Here is an 18414-nt window from a genome sequence, read left to right as displayed (position 1 = left end):
TTTCTGGTATGCAGGAAGATGTGAGGCCGTTGGGGATTGCGTGCGATGGCTGAATCCCAAACTGATTCCCAAATAGATAATTAACGTGGGCCATTTTTAGAGCTGTTACTATTAGGTTTCAGATTTATCATGGTCCAAAAATGGAAATGTGTCAGGACGCTCCGCACACCCCTATTGTTTCCGGCTGCCTGCAGTCTCCAGCAGACAATGTCTGAGCTAGTCAGTACTGGTTTCATACACAGAAGGGATTTTGCCCCCTGAGACCAGATCTTTAGAAAGAAATACACGGCTGTAAATAAACACGCTGCTGGAGGGCGTGAGGAGCCCGGATTTTGTGCTGGGGAGCAGCCGGCTGGGCCAGGCTTTGCATGCGATGGCTGCTGTTTCGAGGAGCTGGAAATGCAGCCGCCGTTTCCCCTCCGCTAAAACCGGTTCCAGGTAGAGCTGAACCTGCTGTGACTTGGAGGCATCGTGCTGGGCAGGAGAGAAAACACGGGGAAAACTGAATTTAGAGAAAATAGGCACATTCATGAAATACTGGCTGCCTCTCCCTTTTTCCCCCTAAGTGACATTTTAAGCAGCTGGCATGGAGGTAGGAGCCAGGTCTGGCACAGACCCCACTTCTCCCACTGAATTCCTCTTTCAGGCACAACCTCGTCCCTTCCTGGGATGGTTTCTGGCTGGGTTTACACAGAAAGAAGGGGGTTGCTCCTAAAAACTGGGCTCAGCTTTTACTTGGGTGTTGCCTGTTGGGGCTGCCTGTGCTGAGCGGGAGCATTCGTGACATGTGAGCCCGTCCTGCGGCCCCTGCCCATGCTGAAAAATGACTTGGTGCCTGGAAACTCCTCCACCTTTAGCAGCTCACGCTGCAGGAGAGGGGAGAGCTGGCCAGGGGGGAATACGGGACTTGCTTATTTTCCCCATGATCTTTAAAAGCCTGAGCAGAGCCCGTAGTAAAGGGCCCTGTGCAAATAAAACTGGTTTATTGAATCCGAAGCCTCAGAGGGAGGCTTCCAGGCTTATTACCCTATCTCCATATCAAAAATATCTATATAAACATCCCTGACGCCTGATGATGTGTCCGCCGAGCATCAGGTGAGGTTGTTAATGGTACGTTGGGTCTGAACCCCAGCAGTACCAGGCTGGAAGGGGAAGGACCGTGGCTCCTTGGGTGGAGCAGGGGGATGGGGAGGTGGGATGCCAGCCAGTCCCCTCTGCCTCTGGATCGTGTATTCAGGGTCTGACTGTTTTCCTTCTTTAACCAGCTTTTCCCCATGGGAAGCGATGTCAGCGAGGTCCCATGGGACACAGGGTCCTGGCCCGGACCCCATACTGGTTTCGGTAGGGTGATGCCAGCACCGGGAGCACCCACACCATCCGGGCAGGGTAAGCCCCACTGGCACCCAGGCATCGCAAAATCAGTGGTTTTGGTTAAAAGCGAAGGATGTCGATCTCAAAAAGTTATGTTTTCTTTGTAGCTGGGCGGATAACGCGGAAAAACATTTCCCAGCCTTTCCACGCATTGTTTGGTTTTCTTTTTTTTTTTTTAAAGCTTTGCAAAAAGAGTGAAGCGAAAGAAGCCAGCTGGCAAGTTTTAGGGTGGATTTTTTTTTTTTAAATTTCTTTAAATCTGAAATGCATGATGCCGATCGGGGCGGGGGTGGTGGTCAGGCTTGGCCCGCCCCCCGCCATCACCGCCCACCCCCCACCCCCCCCCCCCGCCCCGTACGGGGCGGGGGGGGGGGTGGGGGGTGGGCGGTGATGGCGGGGGGCGGGCGCGGCCGTGGGCTAAACGCTTCCCCACGGCCCCGCGGGATCTGCTCGGCCCGGCCCGGAGCGGTGAGTTACGGGGGGCATCCATCCCCCCCCCCCCCCCCCAAGGATGCTGTAGGGATAACGGAGGGCCGCGGGGGTGGAGGGAGAAGGAGAAGGACCATCCGGTTTGATACGGGTTGGTTGAGGCAGTCCCACGATGGGATCGTTTAGCGTGGATCGGGTGGGTGGTGTCTTTTCTGCCCTCCCTGGACAGATCCTTCATCCCTTAGGACAGATCCTCCAACCCCTGGATCAGACCCCCGGGATTGACACCCCCACCCCAGCCTGGCCCCCTCCCTTCATGCCCGGTGGGAAAGTTGTCCCGTTCATCCCCGCTCTCTGTGCATCCGCATCTGCTCCTAAAGATGCCAACCAGATGCGTGACATTCCCCCCCCCCCCCCCCGCCCCAAAAGCAAACGCCGGGGCCTGGTGGCTTCGATCCCCAAGGCTGGGGGTTTTTGGTAAGGGTTTTTCCTGGCAGCTCCTTCTCCTTTGGCATCGAGTCACGGGGGAGATCTGGGAAGCCGAAGGCTGGGGAAGTGCAGAAGCGTTTCTTCGGCAGCCGTTCACAGCCCGATGCTGCTCCGGCTGGTGGTGATATCCTTCACGCAGCGCGTTTCGGTGGGGACCGAGAGGGGTTTTGCTCACGGATGGGCTGCCCCTCTCTCCTCATCCTCCGAGGTAGCAGCGAGCGGAGCGTTTCGCTCAGCAGCGTGAGGGTGCTCGGGGGATGGCAGGCAGGGAGGTGTTTTCCCATCGGCTCCGCCAGCCTGAGGACCTGATGCAATAAGTCTCTGGGTGAGTAACCCTAATTTAGACGAGCAGTTAGATTAAAGCCAGCAGGGCTGGAGGACGTGGTGGGCAAACACACCCTTCAGAGCCGGTCACCGCGAGGAGGGTGGAACAGGAGCTAGAGAGGTGAGTCGAGAGCAGAGCTTCAGTGGCAGAAATGTCTCCGAAGGGCTGGGTCCTTGCTGCTGACTCCCTGAGAGCCTGAGCTGCTTCGTGGGAAGGAATTGGGAGGATCCCCGGGAACCTCGAGCCCCAGGTTTGAAGCCTCCTGGAGATGCACTTGAACCTTGCTGGAGAAGCTGGAGTCAGAATCAGGCCGGTGCGAGCACAGCCCAGGGGTGCTTGGTTCTGATATCGCTCCCTCCGTCTCCGGCATCAGCCTCCTCCCGCCAGCCCAGGTATCGGGGGCTTTCATGCCGGTGTGTGATACCTCTGTGCTTTTCTGGGGCGTCAGAAAATGTTTTATTAGGGGCCAGAAATGGCACCCAGTTGTTGCCCACGGGGGGCAGGGAGCAGAGCGATGGGAGGAGGAAGGCTGGGAACAAAAGCTCCAGGCATGAGGAACAGATCTGTTTTGAAGAACTGAGTCGGTGGAGGATGTTTTCCTGGAGTAGCCTCGGGGAAACGCTGCATTTGCTTTGGTTACAGTTGTGCGATAGCGTGGGACGTACATTTTCTGGGGATGTGCGTTTTTCTTTCTCTGCTGTTGCTTCTGGAGCATCCCGGCTGGGATAACGTGGAGGGAGGGCACCCAGCGAGGCTTCCAGGTGTCCCCAAAAGCGCACCTACCTGCGGTGTGGGCAGCCCCTACCACTTGCCTTGGGCAGACAAGTAGTCCTAGAGCTGGTCTAAGAGCCCGGTGTCCCTCGCCGCGCAGGACGGGGTTTGCTGGCAGCCTGCCTCTGCGGCGCTGTCGGTGTGTGCCCGCTGCTCCCAGGACCTGCTTGGTCGGGGTCGCAGTTTGCTTCTCTTGAACGGGTTGCAGGCATCGTGCTGTAGCAACGTGAGGGTGGGCAGGGTCATACGACTGCGAGTATTTGAGATGCCGGCTGTGACGCTTCTCCTCCCCGCTGCTGTTCTGAGCTCGATCTAAAGAGAAATGAGATCATCTAGAGCCGGATCAGTGCATCTTGCCCTGAGGACATCCTCGCTCCTGGGGTCTGCGCTGGCGGACAGCAAGGGACCCTGTGCCGGTTCCTCGTGAGCCGGTGCGGTTTGTGAAGCCATTGCTTGCGGGGGGTCAGGGAACCCATGGAACAACCCAGGAACACCGCCTGGCCAGTCTGTGCTGGAGACGAGGGGCACGGCCCCCGTGCACTGGGGTTTCCCGTGCACAAAAAATCCTCTTAGGGTTCACTGCCGGAGCTCGGCTGTGGGTGAAGATGCTCTTTGCCCTGGGGGGATGCCTCTGCTGTGTGTGTCTCCCCCCCCCAGTCCTCGTCTGCCCTCATCTCCCAGTGATCCGGCTCCCTCGCCCCAAACCAGCGGGGTTACGCCGTGCTGGAGCGGCTGCTGGCTACCCTGTGATTTACCAGTCTGCCCAGTTGTATACTGGAATTGCATCGGCTTTGTTTGCCTTTTAGCAGTCTCAGCGTGGCATGTGAAGAGTCTGGGAGGAATAACTCTTTCTCTTGCTCCCGTTACACCCGGCAGAAAGAGTTTCCCAATGACTTCAGTGGAAACCTCTGCCCGGGGAAAGCTGGCCGGAGTCACTCACGCCACCGTAAATCAGGGCTTGTTCTCCGTGAGCCTCCGGCGTGCCGAGAACGTAATACACGGTCAGTTGATGAAAAAGCAACACTTGCGGTCTCCTGTCCTGGTTCGGGGTTGCCAGCTCTCATAAAGGGCTCTTTATGTGAGAGCCTTGGCTGGTGTTCAGAGGCCGGGCCGGGGGAAAGGAGAAGAGGAGGTGAATTTTCTGGCGTAGCGGAGTAGCCAGGCGTTAGGAACAGTGCTGCTGGCAGGATGCATGGCGTCGTGAAAAAAAAGAACTGAACGCTTCCCCCGCCCCGAACTCTTGGTTTGTCTTTCAACCCTCTGTAAATTATCTGTTGAGGGACCTGAGTCATCACTTTTTGCTGCTTTGGCTCGGTTTCGCTGGGGCTGGCTTTGCGAGGTGGCTTGTTTGGATCACAGGAGCAAGGGAAAAAGTAATTCCCAGGAACTCAGGTGAGTTTGGAGATCATAACGACTTAAAACATCAGAAAAACAAACAAACGTAGCATTCGGCAACAAGGGCTCCACTTTTTACGTGCCTGCTGCTTTTCTGGAGGGTTTGGGAACTGTCAGATTTTATGCCTGTAGCCAGCAGGAAAAAGCTCGTGTCTGAAATAGTCGCCTTCCCCTGGCCCTGGATTTTCCGTCATCGCGTGATTCCAGAAGCTGAGGATTTAAGAAGAAACATTAGCTGTCGTGAGGCCGATCTTAAAAATGAGACAAGCTGGGAACGCTTTGCTGTTAAACAGCAAGCCCAGTGCTGTGCAACCATTTAAGCCGAGTTTTATATTCCCTCGAGCACTGTCTAAAGCTGTTGGAAGGGGTCGAGAATTTATCAGCAGCAATTCTCTTTATGAACCACCAGATTTATTTTTTTTTTTGTATCGCTGACGTACAAATCCGTCTCGGGGAGAAGCTTCGCACATCAAGTGGCAGCATCTCTGCTGCACAGCAGGCCGATAAATACAATTTTTGGCGGGGGAAAGCTTCGATGGTAGCGATGGGTGTCACCTGCCTGCGGGGCGGAGGTGGGCTCCAGCCCCTGGGCACGTCGGCGGTGCTCTCTGTGGATGGTGTCGGCGTGCCAGTGTAAATGAGCGTTGCGCGTAGCTACCTATTAATTAATATTTATTTATGTTATCGGGGAAGGGCTCTGAAGCTGTGCCTGCTCTGGGGACGAAACGGTGCAGGGGATGGAGGGACCTGCACGCTCGTCCTCCCTTGGGGCTGCTGGTGGGGCCTTTCTGGCTCGCTTGTAATTTTGGCATGTGGTTATGTTAGAAATGGGTTAAAGATATTTCTCATTACCTACGTGATGGTTTCCCCCCCCCCCCCCATTTGTGAGACGTGGTGTTGGCTGGAAATAGGAATTCAATTAAAATTCAGAACGCCGGCATTTTTGTTTTCAGTAACAAAAAAAAAAAGCCTTTAGTCAGTTAAAGAGCCGGTGTACATGGAGCATGCTTGAAACGCAGGAGGTTCCCTCGGCACCCGGGAGGGAGCCTCGCTGGCTGCCTGCCCTTCACAGCCCAGCCGCCTTCCTCACGGGGCTGCCCTGCTCCTTTACGTTTCACGGGGTCTGGCTTTAATTAAAGTCAACTTCTTCCTCCAAATCTGCTTTTACTTCTTGCTGAAACAGATACATCCCCCGCCATCGTGAGAGCAGCTTGTACGGCCGCTGTAGTATTGGGGTGGGAAAGTTTTAATGCAGCGGCTGGAAGTTAAAATCTGCCCAAAATCCTGAGGGTGCCTCGTCCTCCCTCTCTGCGTCTCCTGGTTTGCTCGTTTGTCCCGCCCGGAGCACGCGTCTGACATGAGCATCGCCGCCGCGGGGAGGTAAGAGATTCGTCTTTGGCATTTGCCTCTCTTGGACGGAGCCTCCCGCGGGTGCTGCCTGCGCCGTGCTGCCTGCGGCAGTGCTGCCTGCGGGGCCCAGCCTCCCGCTCGCAACGGGCAGCGTCGTTTTTCCGCTCCGGCATGGCGAAGGGAAGCGGCTGCCCCGGCAGTCGGCAGCGTGTGAACGCAGCGGGCACAGAGCTGGCGCGTAAACCTTTTCCTTGGGTCTGCTTTGTAGGGCGGTTGCGTACAGGGTTTGATTCACGGTGACATCACGATGTTTTCTGCCCCAAATCACAGATTTCACTAAAACGAGCCCCAGAGGAAGTCTGTAGTCAAGCGAAAATGTGCGATCTTCTCAGCATATCTAAGCCAAATACGCGCTTGCCGGTGGAGACTGGAATGGGGTCGGTCTGTGCGGCTCGGCCATCGCTGCACGTCCGTAACAGAGGACGCTGCTACGCTCCCGTCTTGCCCTGCCCCTTGCTTGCCCTTTCTCCGTTTCTGAGCAGCAAGCACGGAGCTGCTGCCGCTCCAGAAACCACGCGCGGATTTATGAGCAGAGCATGCCGTGGGCGCAGGGCACGCAGTGAGTGCAGGGCACACAGTGAGGCTGGGCTCTGCCTCCTGCAGAGGCACCCGTGGTGCGGTTGTCTGTAGCAGCCATCGGAGCCCATCTATTTCCTCTCAGGTTTAGAGGAAATACTTTTCTGTGGGGTTTTTTTGCTAGTTTCTGATTTTTCTGAGCGCTCTCCCGAAACGCACTCAGTGTCTGCAGCTCCTCCGGACCCGTCAGCAATGGTGCTGCCTCCCTCCGCACGTCACCGCTGGGTGTGGAGGAGCGAGTTTTGCTTTCGTTTGTCAGGCTGGAGCCCTTGGCTTTCCGCCGGGGGACAGTTTCAGAAACACCTTTGTCGCTGGGAGCCTGGGGGCTCTGCCCTCTCTGAGGCGCTTGGCTCTCCTGCTCGTCGGGGCTCGTGATTTCTCGCCGGTAAGTAGTTTTAGATGCTTTGGGGACATTAATGATATTTTCAGACTTCATCTGGAGTGGGTTGGAGAAGAAATCCTGCTGGTCTTTGCTTCCCTGGTGCCAGGGCAGGCTCTGCCCGAGGGCGCCGGGTTGGTGCCAGCTGTGGCTGCCCGCACGCCGGAAGTGGATAAAGGTGTTTTGCTCGCGCTTCCCCCACTTACTGAGTTTCGGTGTCTCTGCGGGTGTGAGCCCTTCTGTGAGGACGTGGGTCCCCTGTGGTCCTGGAGCCATGACCAGGCAGCAGCCGCGTCCCTGCAGTCGCAGGGGGGGACTGGCCTCCACCCCGGAGGGATGCTGGCATGGGTACGGGACCGTTGCAGGGGCTCCTGCCTTTCCCGATGGCCTCGTCCCAGGGGACGGCAGCTCCCCTTAGCTACGGGGCGGCTGCTCGGGGCAGAGCGGCCCCAGGGACCTCCAGTTTCTGCTTGGACGGGGGAAGCGGCCAGGCTGGCAGGTTTGGGTGGTGCCCGGGGGGGGGAGGGGGACCCTTGGAGACGTAATCGGGGCTGGAGGAGGAGGGGGGGATGCGGCGCAGGATGGGACGGTGTGGTGGAGTCTTGCTCCTTCATCATGAGCTGGTTTCGTTGCCGGTGCCGCTCTCTCCCGGAGTCCAGCAGCCGCTTTTGCCACCCGTGGGGATGGCAGAGGCAGCTGGAGGCGGCGGATTCATGCTTGGTACCTGCAGCAGCTGCCTCGACTCTGGACTGGGCAGGGGAAATGCTTTGGAGCAGCTTTTCAGGTGATGATGGTTTTCAAATTGAGATGAGCAGCAGATGGTGCTGAGCAGCCCTGGGCTTTCCAGGCAGTGCAGGGAGGGCCCCGTGCTCACGGGTCTGGGTGAGGGAACGTTACTCCATCCACCCGACTTCTTCAGAGCATGTCCCCTGGCTCCGGCTGCCGCAGCCCTCTCCATGGACTCAAATCCCAACAGGCGTTGGATGGCCTTGGGTTGGGCCGCGGGTGGGGGAGAGGGGAAGCGGCACAGAGCAGCGAGGGGCTTTGCCCAAGGCAGAGGTCTGTAGAAAACAGAAAGCACGGTGGCCCCGTCCTCTCCGGCTGTGGCACGCAGCCATCCCACCACACGCAGGGCCACGGTGCCTGCGGAGCACCAGGAGCCTGCGGGGTCTTGGGAAGTGCCGAGTGCCATTGTTGGTGATGGTCGAGCAGCAGAGGAGCTCTGCCAGCGTGATGAACCATAAATAATGACATCTCCTAATCCCCTTTCCCTTGAGGGTCTTATGTGCCGGACCTGTTAATGCGATTACACTGATATTATGGTGTGAGATCTTATGCTGTTACGGTACCTGTCAGCGTCTCGACTCTGTGGGGCGCCGGGGCAGCCGATGCTCCGGCACCTTCATATGGACGGAGCAATGTCCCCTTGTGTCCCACGGGATGCCCTGGGAAATGGCAGTCGGGCAGGGGATGCTCCTGTCCCGTGGCCCGGCAAGTGCCTGCACCCTTTGGGTGGCCCCTGCCTGCTGTCCCTGCCCGCTCACCCCTGCCTGCTGTCCCTGCCCAAGCAGGCTGTCGCAGATGAGCACCCAGGCAGGGCTGGGATTCTGAAGGGCGTCCCTGGGCCATCCGCACCCATGGGTGGGACAGGCGGTGTCATGGCTCCTCTCCTCACACCGTGTAGCTCCTTGCGAGCCAGCCGGCTGCCTGGCGGGGTGTCTGGAGGCAAGGCCGCAACATCCCCTCTGCCCCCGAGCAGGGAGCAAAGGCAGCTTCACCCAGGGCCAGGGCCTGCTGGGGGGTCCCCGGGAGGTTTTATGGTCACAGTGGGTTCCCTTGTCACCCGTCACTCGTCCTGGGCAGGGAAGCAATGATCTTTCCCCCATGTCCAGCTGAAGAAGCTGGGTGGGGGTCCTGAATCCGTGGGTCAGAGGTGTGTGACCCGAAGCCACAGAGGGAGCGACGAGCATCCCCATGGGCAGATCCTTCTGCACAGGAAGTGCTGCTTCAAGTCATGACCCCAGATTTATCGATGCTTGGATGTGCCTTAGTGGGCAGTTGCTCTCTGGAGACGGATCTCCCGCTGGGTGAAACTCTCCCTGCACGGTCAGGGTGGGATCCCGGCATCCTGCCCGCCCCGCACTGGGCCTGGGGTGCTGGGATCAATCTGACCTAACGCCAGCCATCTAATTGGTGCAAGGCTAATTGCCACGGGTTCCCTGGGGGCTGCGGGAGAGGATGCTGCAGCCCGTTTGAGACCCCGCGCGGGGTACAGGGACCCCCTGAAGACGCCAGTCTCTCTCTGGGCGCTGCCGAGAGAGCTGGGGCTTTTCTGCCTCATTTTTCAGCTGGGGTCTGCATTGCCCCAGCCGCTCCCTGCCCAGTCCTGCTGCAAATCGTGGTGCTCTCCCTCCCCTTCTCCTTCAGCCCCCCGGCCCCATCTGTCCCGGTGCTACGCGTGGTCCCTGGCCTGCTCCTTTCTGTCCCTCCCAGGGATGAGCAATGGTTGGAGGTGGGAGCTTGATGGCAGCGTAGCTTTGGGCTGATTCAAAGCAGTCCTTGGAACCGGGGTGGGCTCTCGGTGACTGCCTGCCTTAAACAAAAGGGTTCACACGCCTGTAGAAGCGCGATGGTGTTACAGTCCCCGGGGCTTCCCAGTTTCTGGCATGTTGTGGTTACATTGTCTGGCCCCGAGTCCCAGATCCCTCTGTTGGTATCGTTATGGGGTTGCTGCAAGTCGCCTCTCAGCCAGCCCTGGAGAGACCTGCCTGTCCCAGCAGCCTGGGTGACCAAATGCTTTTCTCCAGCGCCACACACTGCACCTGGGTGCCAGCCCGTCCTGCCATGTCAGCTCGGTGGTGGGCGAGTGGCCCTGTGTCCAGCCCCGCTGGCACCCCCCTGCCCTGTCCTCGGGCTCCGCCGTGTCCCTTGTCCCCGGTGCCTGGAGTAGCCCAGGTGGGTGTACTTGCACTGGGGAGCAAAGGGAAGGCCGGGGCTGTTCCTTGGCCAGTGGTGGCTGCTCTGCGGTGTCAGTGACGGCGGGGCTGTTCCTGTCCCCCGTCCCTGACACACCCCATGAGACCAGCTGTGGTTTAGGAAGATCCTCCTGGGGTGGGACCTGCTCTTTGGTGGACATCTAAGCAGCAAGGGCCTGGGACGGGTCTGGGCTGCCCTTCGCTGAGTGATGCCCTTGGGGGCACATACGCTGCAGGACGGGGCTGCGTGGGTCCGGTGAGGGAGCAGCATCCTCCCGCTTTCTCGGCCAGCCCTGGTCTTGCGAAGAAGCTTGATTCACACCCCGGGGACCCCAGGGAGTTGGTGGTGCTGCCAGCTGGGCGAGGGCTGGGTGCCCGTGCTAAGCTGGGGGGGCTGGGTGGCAGCCACCCTCCGCTTCTCGCCTTTACCATGTACTGTTGAAAGGGTTTTGGGGATGCTGGGTTTCCCCCCGCTGGACTGCCTAGCTCCTGGCACAGCCGGTACCTGCCAAAGTTGACCGTTCAAATTCAGTCGGTTTAGAGTTATCCCGCTACAAGAAAGGCGTCTGGGCCCCTTCCCAGACCATTAAAGCTGCCATTCACCCTCTTCCCTCCGATAAATTCATTTAGTTATCGCCAAATGGTGTTGTACCAGATTAAACCCACCGAAGACCTCTTTCCACCAAAGACCTCTTTCCCTTGAAAGTGCCTGAATGCAAGAAGTGCCGCCGGGATGCACTTGTGTTCGGTGCCTTGCTCCGGGACTCCGGCTCATCTTCCCTTTCTGCCTCAGTTTCTCCCTCGGGCTTTTATTCCTGTGCCCCGTAGGACTCGGGACAACTCCCGCGCCTCTCCCGGTGCGCTGGCTGGGAGGTCGTGGTGCCCAACGCAGCTGGGTACCGCAGCCCTCTTTGCGCAGCATCTTCTCTTGCTGGCTGGGAAGCGGGGATACAACCTTTCTGGGGGGGCGCGAACCGTGAAGCCACTTTGGGGGGGGGGGGCAGCTCTGGTGCCACGGGGTTTGCCTCAGGGTTTCCCTGTGGTTTGTGGCTCCCAGGTCACCCCCAGCGACTTTGCACGGCTCTGCCGATCATCGCCCACCAGAGCACCTTACTGGAAGCTGCTCCCGTAGTGGTTGGTGCGGCCGGTTGGGGTTTTGGCAAGGAGGGTGCTGCCTATGCCAGCACCAAACCGTGCCAGGACCTGGTGGACAGGGGCTGTTCTGGGGACAGCGGAGATCTGAGGGGAGCTGGATGCTGTGGGTGACCATTGCCTGGGCACGAAATGAAGAAGCGGCCGCTGTCACACTAAGGTGGCCACCAGCCGTTGTCACACCTCGCTTGGGACAGGCTTTCACAGCACCAGTGTGAGAAACCCGTCTGTCAGCACGAGCATCGGTTGTGCTCGTTGAAGCATCATTAGGCACAGTTTCCATCAGGAAGAGTTCACTGGGGAAATTACTTCTTTATGTTGTCCTGAAACCCCTTATCCCCGCTGTATCAGGCCCCCAAAATATCTCGGTACGATCCCCGTGGCTCCTTCCGTCAGGCAGCGCTGTGGGACTCACTCACGGCATGCCAGCCTGGAAAGCAGCGCCCAGCCTGGGCATCCCCCTTTGCCGGGTCTACCCCAAATCTCCAAGAATTTGGGAGAATCTGAACTCAGTGCCGGCTGTGCTGCCCACGCTGGGATGCTCGGAGTCAGTTTTCAGCCCATCCCTGCCTCGCGGGAGAGCTGAAGGGTCTCTGCTGGGGGCAGGTACCCAAGGTACGTCCTTGCGGGGAGTTTTCATGTGCGAGCATCCCCGTCCTGCCTCCCCCAGCCCGCTCCCCCGCAGCAGAGGCATTTGGTGGTGACACCGGCAGCACGGCGCTGTGTACATGACTAATTGCATGTGCATTCAGGAGGTAACGAGGCGGTTATTAAGACCAGGTGCAGGCTGGTGAATCCACCTTGTTGCCTAGGCGAGACTGAAAGGCAAACAGTTTTGCTTTGCAAAATAATTCTGGAGATGACTGTATTTGTTGACGGGAGGGAGGAAAGCGGCCGGCGCGGGTTTTGACGGCATGGGGAGCTGCGCCAGGCATCCGTCGCGAAGCATCCCGGCTTTTCCTGGCGTCTCTGTCTCTCTGTGTGCTGTGTTTCAGCTTTTTCCGCCGCTCTGAGCAACTGGTTTCTGTGTCCTCCTGCTCGTCTCCTTTGCTTCCATGTCCTGACAACCCCTTTTCACCTGCTCTTTGTCCTCCCTGGGGTGCAGCTGCTCTCCCGCTGTGTCTCCGCTGCCTGTAAACTCAGATGCTTTAGGGTGCCCGAGTGCTTTACAGGACCCGAAATTTACCTGCCTGATGGTCCTCCCTCTCATTTTCCCCTTCCAGAAAGGGAATTTGCTTCTACAATTGCAGTAGGCTGTGGTGGGGCAGCCCGAGTGGGTAAACGGAGTCATGGGTGACTTCGGTGGGGTGTTACAGAAATCACAGCTCATCCCGAAGAGGGGAAGGGACGTCCCCGGGAGGGACCCAGAGGGACTTTGCCCCAGGCACGGGTGGGTATTTGTACTTCTGGGGCTGTTTCAACTATGCCTGGTATTCCCTGGGAAAATAAATCCGATTTCTTTAAGGAGAAGAGATCGCCGGAGTTTGACAACACTATTAATATTTAAAAAAGCCCCCAAAATGTTTCACTTAAAGCACAGTGGCACGGGTTTGGGGGTTTTCCCCCTCTTTTTTTCCTGTTAATGCTTAAAACGGGGCCTTAGCGTGGCCTGAGCGACCGCTTCTCGGGGGGCTTCTCTGCTGCGGAGGGATGAGGAAACTCCCAGGGCAGGAGTCAGTTTGCAAAACAGGTCCCACCTTCCCCGGCTCCCCTTTCAGATGAGCGTGGATAGAAAGACCCCAGGGCTTCCAGCCAGCTCTTCTGCGCTGCGCTTTGGGGATCTGCCTTAGAGACTGGGGGGGCCATGGGAGGAGGAGGAGGAGGAGGAGGAGAACATCTGTGTGCATCACTCTGGGGCTCCCAGATGTTCCTCTCCGATATTCTGGGTTGCCCCAAGGGCTTGTGCGTGCCCCCAGCCGGCGCAACCCCTGGCTGTGGGGCGTTGTGGGCATGGAGAAGCGTGGAGGTGACCGAGTCGTGGAGGAAAAAGCACTTGAAGGTTATGCAAAGATGTGTCCGGCTCAGGAGGTGCCGGAAGCTGGAGCCCAGAGAGGATTTGGGGGTCCATGTCCCTCCCTGTGACTCCTCTTCAGGCATTTGCTGTGGCCAACAGCAGACAGGGCCGCGGGGCAATGGGACCTTCATGCTCGTCCCCGAGCCCTCTCATCGGTAGCCCAGCCGCGTTTCGGCGGGAGACCACGTGCCCGTGAGATGGGCACGAAGCCGGCAGCTGGGATTGTACGTCGGGAGAACGTTTGGCTGCAGATGCCAAACGAGTCGCAGGATTTCGTTCAGAGCGGCGAATGCGGGGAGAGGAGAACAAAAGGAGGAGCGACTGGAATACAGATGATGGCGAGCCGGCTCTTTCGGTGCCAGCTCAAATCTCCCCCCACATTTAAAGCATTTGCTGGGGGTTAAAATGCCACCAGCTCCTGAAGCCTGGTGGTGCCGCAGGTGGGAAACCTCTGTCCTGGTGGCATCACCGCCTTCTGCCCCTGCCTCCTCTCTGAGCATTGCCCTTTCCGTGGGGTTGTTTGGGAGCCAGCCTGGCTGGGAAAATGACTTTTTCATTTAAACTAATTACTTTCTGGCTGAATCAGGACAGTTGCACTCCTCGGGGTTTTATACCAGGGCTGGAGCTGGGGGGGAAGGAGTAGCCCAAGCCGTGATTTGGGAGAGCTGCCCATCTCTTTGGGGTGTACATCCCTGGTGGGCTGGCTGGACCAGCAGCTGCTCAGTGGGAAAAATCATCTTTACTGGGACAGTGGTGAAAGGGGTGGCGGCATCTTCCCGCTGCCTTTTGCCTTCCTGGGGAGGGGGCAACTGCAGGGTTTTGTGCTCGGCACCCGTGAGGTGGCACCGAGCTCTCCAGGTTGGCCCCTGGGGAAGGCGCCGCTGTCCCAGGCCCTGATTTTGGGTGCCCGGGTGGGGAGTGTGTCCGTGTAGTGTCCCCCCGCCCCGTGCAGGGGACACAAGTCCCACCAGGTCTCTGCCCTCAGCTGGCCCCGGCCGGCGCTGGCCGCCTCTCCTCTTCCCCCACCCGCTCCGACTGCCGCTCTGCGGGGAGCACAACAGGCTGAGCGCCGGGGCCGGAGCGCAGGCGGTGTGCAGCGTGCCGAGAGGATGTTTTGGTGCCTGCCAGCCCTGGGAAAAAGCTTTTTCCACTGAGTCATTTGCTGCCTCTGCTTTTCTGTGAGACGGCGCCGAGATTTGGGGGAAGGGGAGATGGAAAAACCCAGCGCAGATCCCGCTGCTCAGGCAGGACCAGGTCCATGCCAGCGCAGCTGCCCCGTGTTTGCTTTTCGGAGGGAGCAGCAGACAGACAGCAGCAGAAATAGAACAGGCCCGGCTATTTTAAGACCTCGATTGCATGAGCTGTGCATTAAAGAAAAAAAAAAAAAAAATCTTTGTTTTAGCTGTAACTGGCAACGTGGGCTTGAGGAGCAGAGGCAGCTCCGGCGGGGACGGGTGTTTCGGAGCCATCACCCCCGCAGCCGCAGGGGCTTCGCGGTGGATGAGCCGGGAGGACTTTTGCTCCTGCGTGCATTTCTGCTCGAAGTTGCGGTAGATGGACTCCTGCCCACACGTGCTGCTGGTTTGGTGCCACGCTGCTGTGAACGGGGAGCGATGGCACGACATGGGCTTGGTCTAGGAGAGGGGAAACCGCGGTCGGGGAAGGGACGTGGCTGCAGTTTCGGTGATGTACCCATGTGCGCGCAGCCAAGGATGGGGATTTTCTTCCTCTGGAGATGTTTCTGGGTTTCTGTGGAGCTGAAATGATTGCACCGCTCTTGCCCTGAGCAGGGGGCTGTGATGAAGAGCGTCCATTTACTGCTGGGGGTTAAAATCAAGCTTGTTTCAGGTGCCTTAGTGCCAAGCAGCGAGCTTGGCAGGTAGGAGAGGAGGGCTCAGAGCCTTGGAAGCGGGAGCTGTTTTCCACTCAGTATTCATCGCAGCTGGGGCTGAGCCCAGAGGTCCCTCTCCAGTAGCCATCTAGGGGCTGGGATCACCCCAGCCCTGTCCCCCATCCCCATCCCAGCCTGGAGGTTGAGCTGCAAGGGAAGGGAGCAGCAGCACAGCTCCCAGCACCGCCAGCGCTTGGAAATACTCGTGCCTGGGCAAAACAAACAAATAATATTAATTGAGGTTTCAATGCCAAACAGCAGCAGATGGCTTATCAAGGTGGTGGAAGCTGATGTTTGGGGTTTTCAGATAACGTGGATGAGCCAAGAGCCACTCTTTTTCAAGAGGGCTGTGGTGAAAGGTGTTGAAGCAGCTGCTGAAAAGAGTGCTCTCTCCAACAGCCACCCCAGCCACAGAAGTTTTGTAGTGTAACTTAATCTGAAAATGCTTTTTCTTCTCTTTCCCCACCTTTCCTATTCTCTGTTGAAGACCTTTGATGGCTTCTGCTGAGTAAACTGCACATCAGAAGGCAAAGCTGTTGTGTGGGATGGGGCTTTGCACTAATAATGGTACAAAACGCATTTGTATCTGCAAAATAGCTTTGGTAGAGGAGTTTTGGTAAGCTGTTCTTATAACAAAGGGGTTTTATCAGGGCCCTGTAAATCATCCCGTACACCAGGTCATACGGTGGTTGTCACATTTGCCTTGCTCTTCTGTGAACTAACTAATGCCACTTTTTAATTGCTGCCAGAGCCACCACTTTCTGCTGGCCTGGAGCGTTGGGTGGAGATAGGGCTGAACTGGGGCTGGAGCTGCCCTGCACCCTGCTCATCCTCACGGTCTTACCCCTTTCCCTATGACAATTTGGGGGGCAGAGCTCAAGTCTGGCCCTTGTAGCTTAGGTCCACGGTCCATGGCTTGGGACCAGCCAGATGATGACCAATTTTCATACTGAAAGATGGTGTGGAATTGTAGTTCCAAAAAAACCCCAACATACTGGAAGAAGAGGTTGGGGACCCCCCCTCTCTCAGGGGGTCAGCAGAAGATATTACCTTTCCTTGAAAGTCTGTGATTTATGGAGCAAAACCAAGGCAGGTCGTAGATGCTCTGCTGGGCTCCCACTCAGGATGTCTGCCTGGTGTGGTGGCCATGTGGGGATGGTGACCGGGCAGGTGCTTTGGAGCCAGGAAAGCCTCATAACTGACTGAGTGTACCTTAGAGCATGCAGCTCCGGATGTCTGGGCCCGACCCACCGGCACCGACAGAGCGTTTGCTGCCTTTCTGCTTGCACTGAGGTTTCTCTCCATTCTCGTGTCCCACAGACTGCCTGGAGCTGCTGCCACTGGAGTCCATGGCGTACACCATGACTCCCACACCGACGGGGCCCGTTGGCTCCCAGTACTGCGTCTGCAAAGTCGAGTTGTCTGTCTGCGGCCAAAACCTTCTGGACAGGGATGTCACTTCCAAATCTGACCCCTTCTGCGTCCTCTTCATGGAAGTCAATGGGAAGTGGGTGGAGGTAAGTCCTGAAGTTGTGTGGATTTCCACCTCCTGTGGTTTGCCCGTGCTGGTGTCTCTTCCCTCTGTGCTGTGCTACAAGGCTGGTCCTCGTTCCTTCTGGAGCAGAGGTGGAAGCTGTTCTGGTCCTCCTGAGGCTGTGTTAATTATTCTGTGTTCTGCAAGCGGTCCATTCCCCGTCGGTGCTTTCTGCTTTGTGCTGGGGGTTAGATTTAACTGCAGACCTCAAAATGCCAACATCTGGTGAGGCACATGGCAGGTGTGAAAGGGTCTTGCCACCTTCAAAGTGGTCCTAGCCCCTTCTCAATCTGCTGTAAGCTGGAGATGCTTCGGATTTGTCCCTGCCCATGGCAGGGGGGGTTGGAACTAGATGATCTTTGAGGTCCCTTCCAACCCAAACCACTCTGTGATTCTGTGATTCGATGCTTTGGGTGCCTGAATTGCCGATCCCATGCGACAGTTAGATGTTGTGACGTCCCACTTGCAATGGGGCATGCTTCTAGGTGAGCCAAGATAAGCTGGCTTTTGGGTCACATAGGAAGCTGGTCTTTGGGTTTTGCTTGAAGAGTGGCTTTTCCTAGGGGCCAGGAGTATGCTGGATGAGGGTCTGGCAGGTCAGTCCAGTGGAAAAACGCTACCCAGGGCATCTCATGCTCTGAACACCTGTGGCCTCCTCCAAGAATTATATCAAGGTCAACACTCCTTAAGCCAGGCATTTCATGGGCTTGTGAGCGGCTGGTTGTGGAGAGGACAGGACCACAGGACGGGGAGGGAGACCGTTGGGAGCTGGGTGTGTGGGGGTTGGATCAGTTCAGCTGCAGACTGACAGCAACCGGCTGGCAAATCCTGAGTCTTTGCAGGCATTGGTCTTTCCTCCTTACCAGAAATCTCATAAGTACATGCTTCAGCTGCTGTGTTTGATACCGGGAGGCCCTGAGAAGAAACTGCATAGGATCAGGTTATTTGCTTGGTTTTGGAAGCTGGCTCCTTATAAATGGGAAAGGTGATTCCTACAGGAAGAGAGGAGGGAAGGGATCATGATGTAGACATGGATCAAGTGCACCCTCAGCAAGTTTGCCGATGACACCAACTTGTGTGGTGGGTCGACACGCTGGAGGGAAGGGATGCCATCCAGAGGGACCTGGACAGGCTGGAGAGGTGGGACTGTGCGAACCACATGGAGTTCAACAAGGCCAAGTGCAAGGTCCTGCACGTGGGTCGGGGCAATCCCAAGCACAGCTACAGGCTGGGCAAGGAATGGATGGAGAGCAGCCCTGAGGAGAAGGGCTTGGGGGTCTCGAGGGACGAGAAGCTCAACATGAGCCAGCAATGTGCACTGGCAGCCCGGAAAGCCAACTGTGTCCTGGGCTGCGTGAGCAGCAGGTCGAGGGAGGGGATTCTGCCCCTCTGCTCCGCTCTGGTGAGACCCCCCTGCAGCGCTGTGTCCAGCTCGGGGGTCCCCAGCACAAGAAGGACATGGAGCTGTTGGAGAGAGTCCAGAGGAGGCCACGGAGATGATCTGAGGGCTGGAGCACCTCTGCTATGGAGACCTCAGGCTGAGAGAGTTGGGGTTGCTCGGCCTGGAGAAGAGAAGGCTCCAGGGAGACCTTAGAGCCCCTTCCAGTCCCTGCAGGGGCTCCAGGAAAGCTGGAGAGGGACTGGTGACAAGGGCAGGGAGTGACAGGCCAAGGGGAATGGCCTGAAGCTGCAGGAGGGGAGAT

At 57.7% G+C, this 18414-nt stretch overlaps 1 protein-coding gene across 9 annotated transcripts in view; it reads left to right on the top strand.

Annotated features, from left to right (window-relative positions):
* Window positions 1-1754: 1754 nt before the first annotated feature.
* Window positions 1755-18414, top strand: part of CPNE2 (copine 2) — a 56865-nt gene continuing 40205 nt past the window's right edge. For 2 of the 9 annotated variants that reach the window (XM_054840492.1, XM_054840486.1), the window contains exons 1-2: window positions 1755-1839; window positions 16498-16694. In XM_054840492.1, the coding sequence (XP_054696467.1) occupies window positions 16527-16694 (168 nt within the window). In that variant the 5' untranslated portion in view covers window positions 1755-1839; window positions 16498-16526. Of the gene's footprint in view, window positions 1840-2333; window positions 2615-2641; window positions 2735-2853; window positions 3007-4690; window positions 4778-5961; window positions 6161-7015; window positions 7152-16497; window positions 16695-18414 lie in introns of those variants that run through there. The other 7 variants (XM_054840484.1, XM_054840490.1, XM_054840487.1 and 4 more) reach the window with 7 other exon arrangements.

The sequence above is a fragment of the Grus americana genome, chromosome 13 (assembly GCF_028858705.1).
Source record: "Grus americana isolate bGruAme1 chromosome 13, bGruAme1.mat, whole genome shotgun sequence".
In the NCBI taxonomy this organism is placed as follows: domain Eukaryota; kingdom Metazoa; phylum Chordata; class Aves; order Gruiformes; family Gruidae; genus Grus; species Grus americana.
The sequence above is the reverse complement of the archived record's forward strand: the minus strand, read 5'-3'. Positions and strand labels throughout refer to the sequence as shown.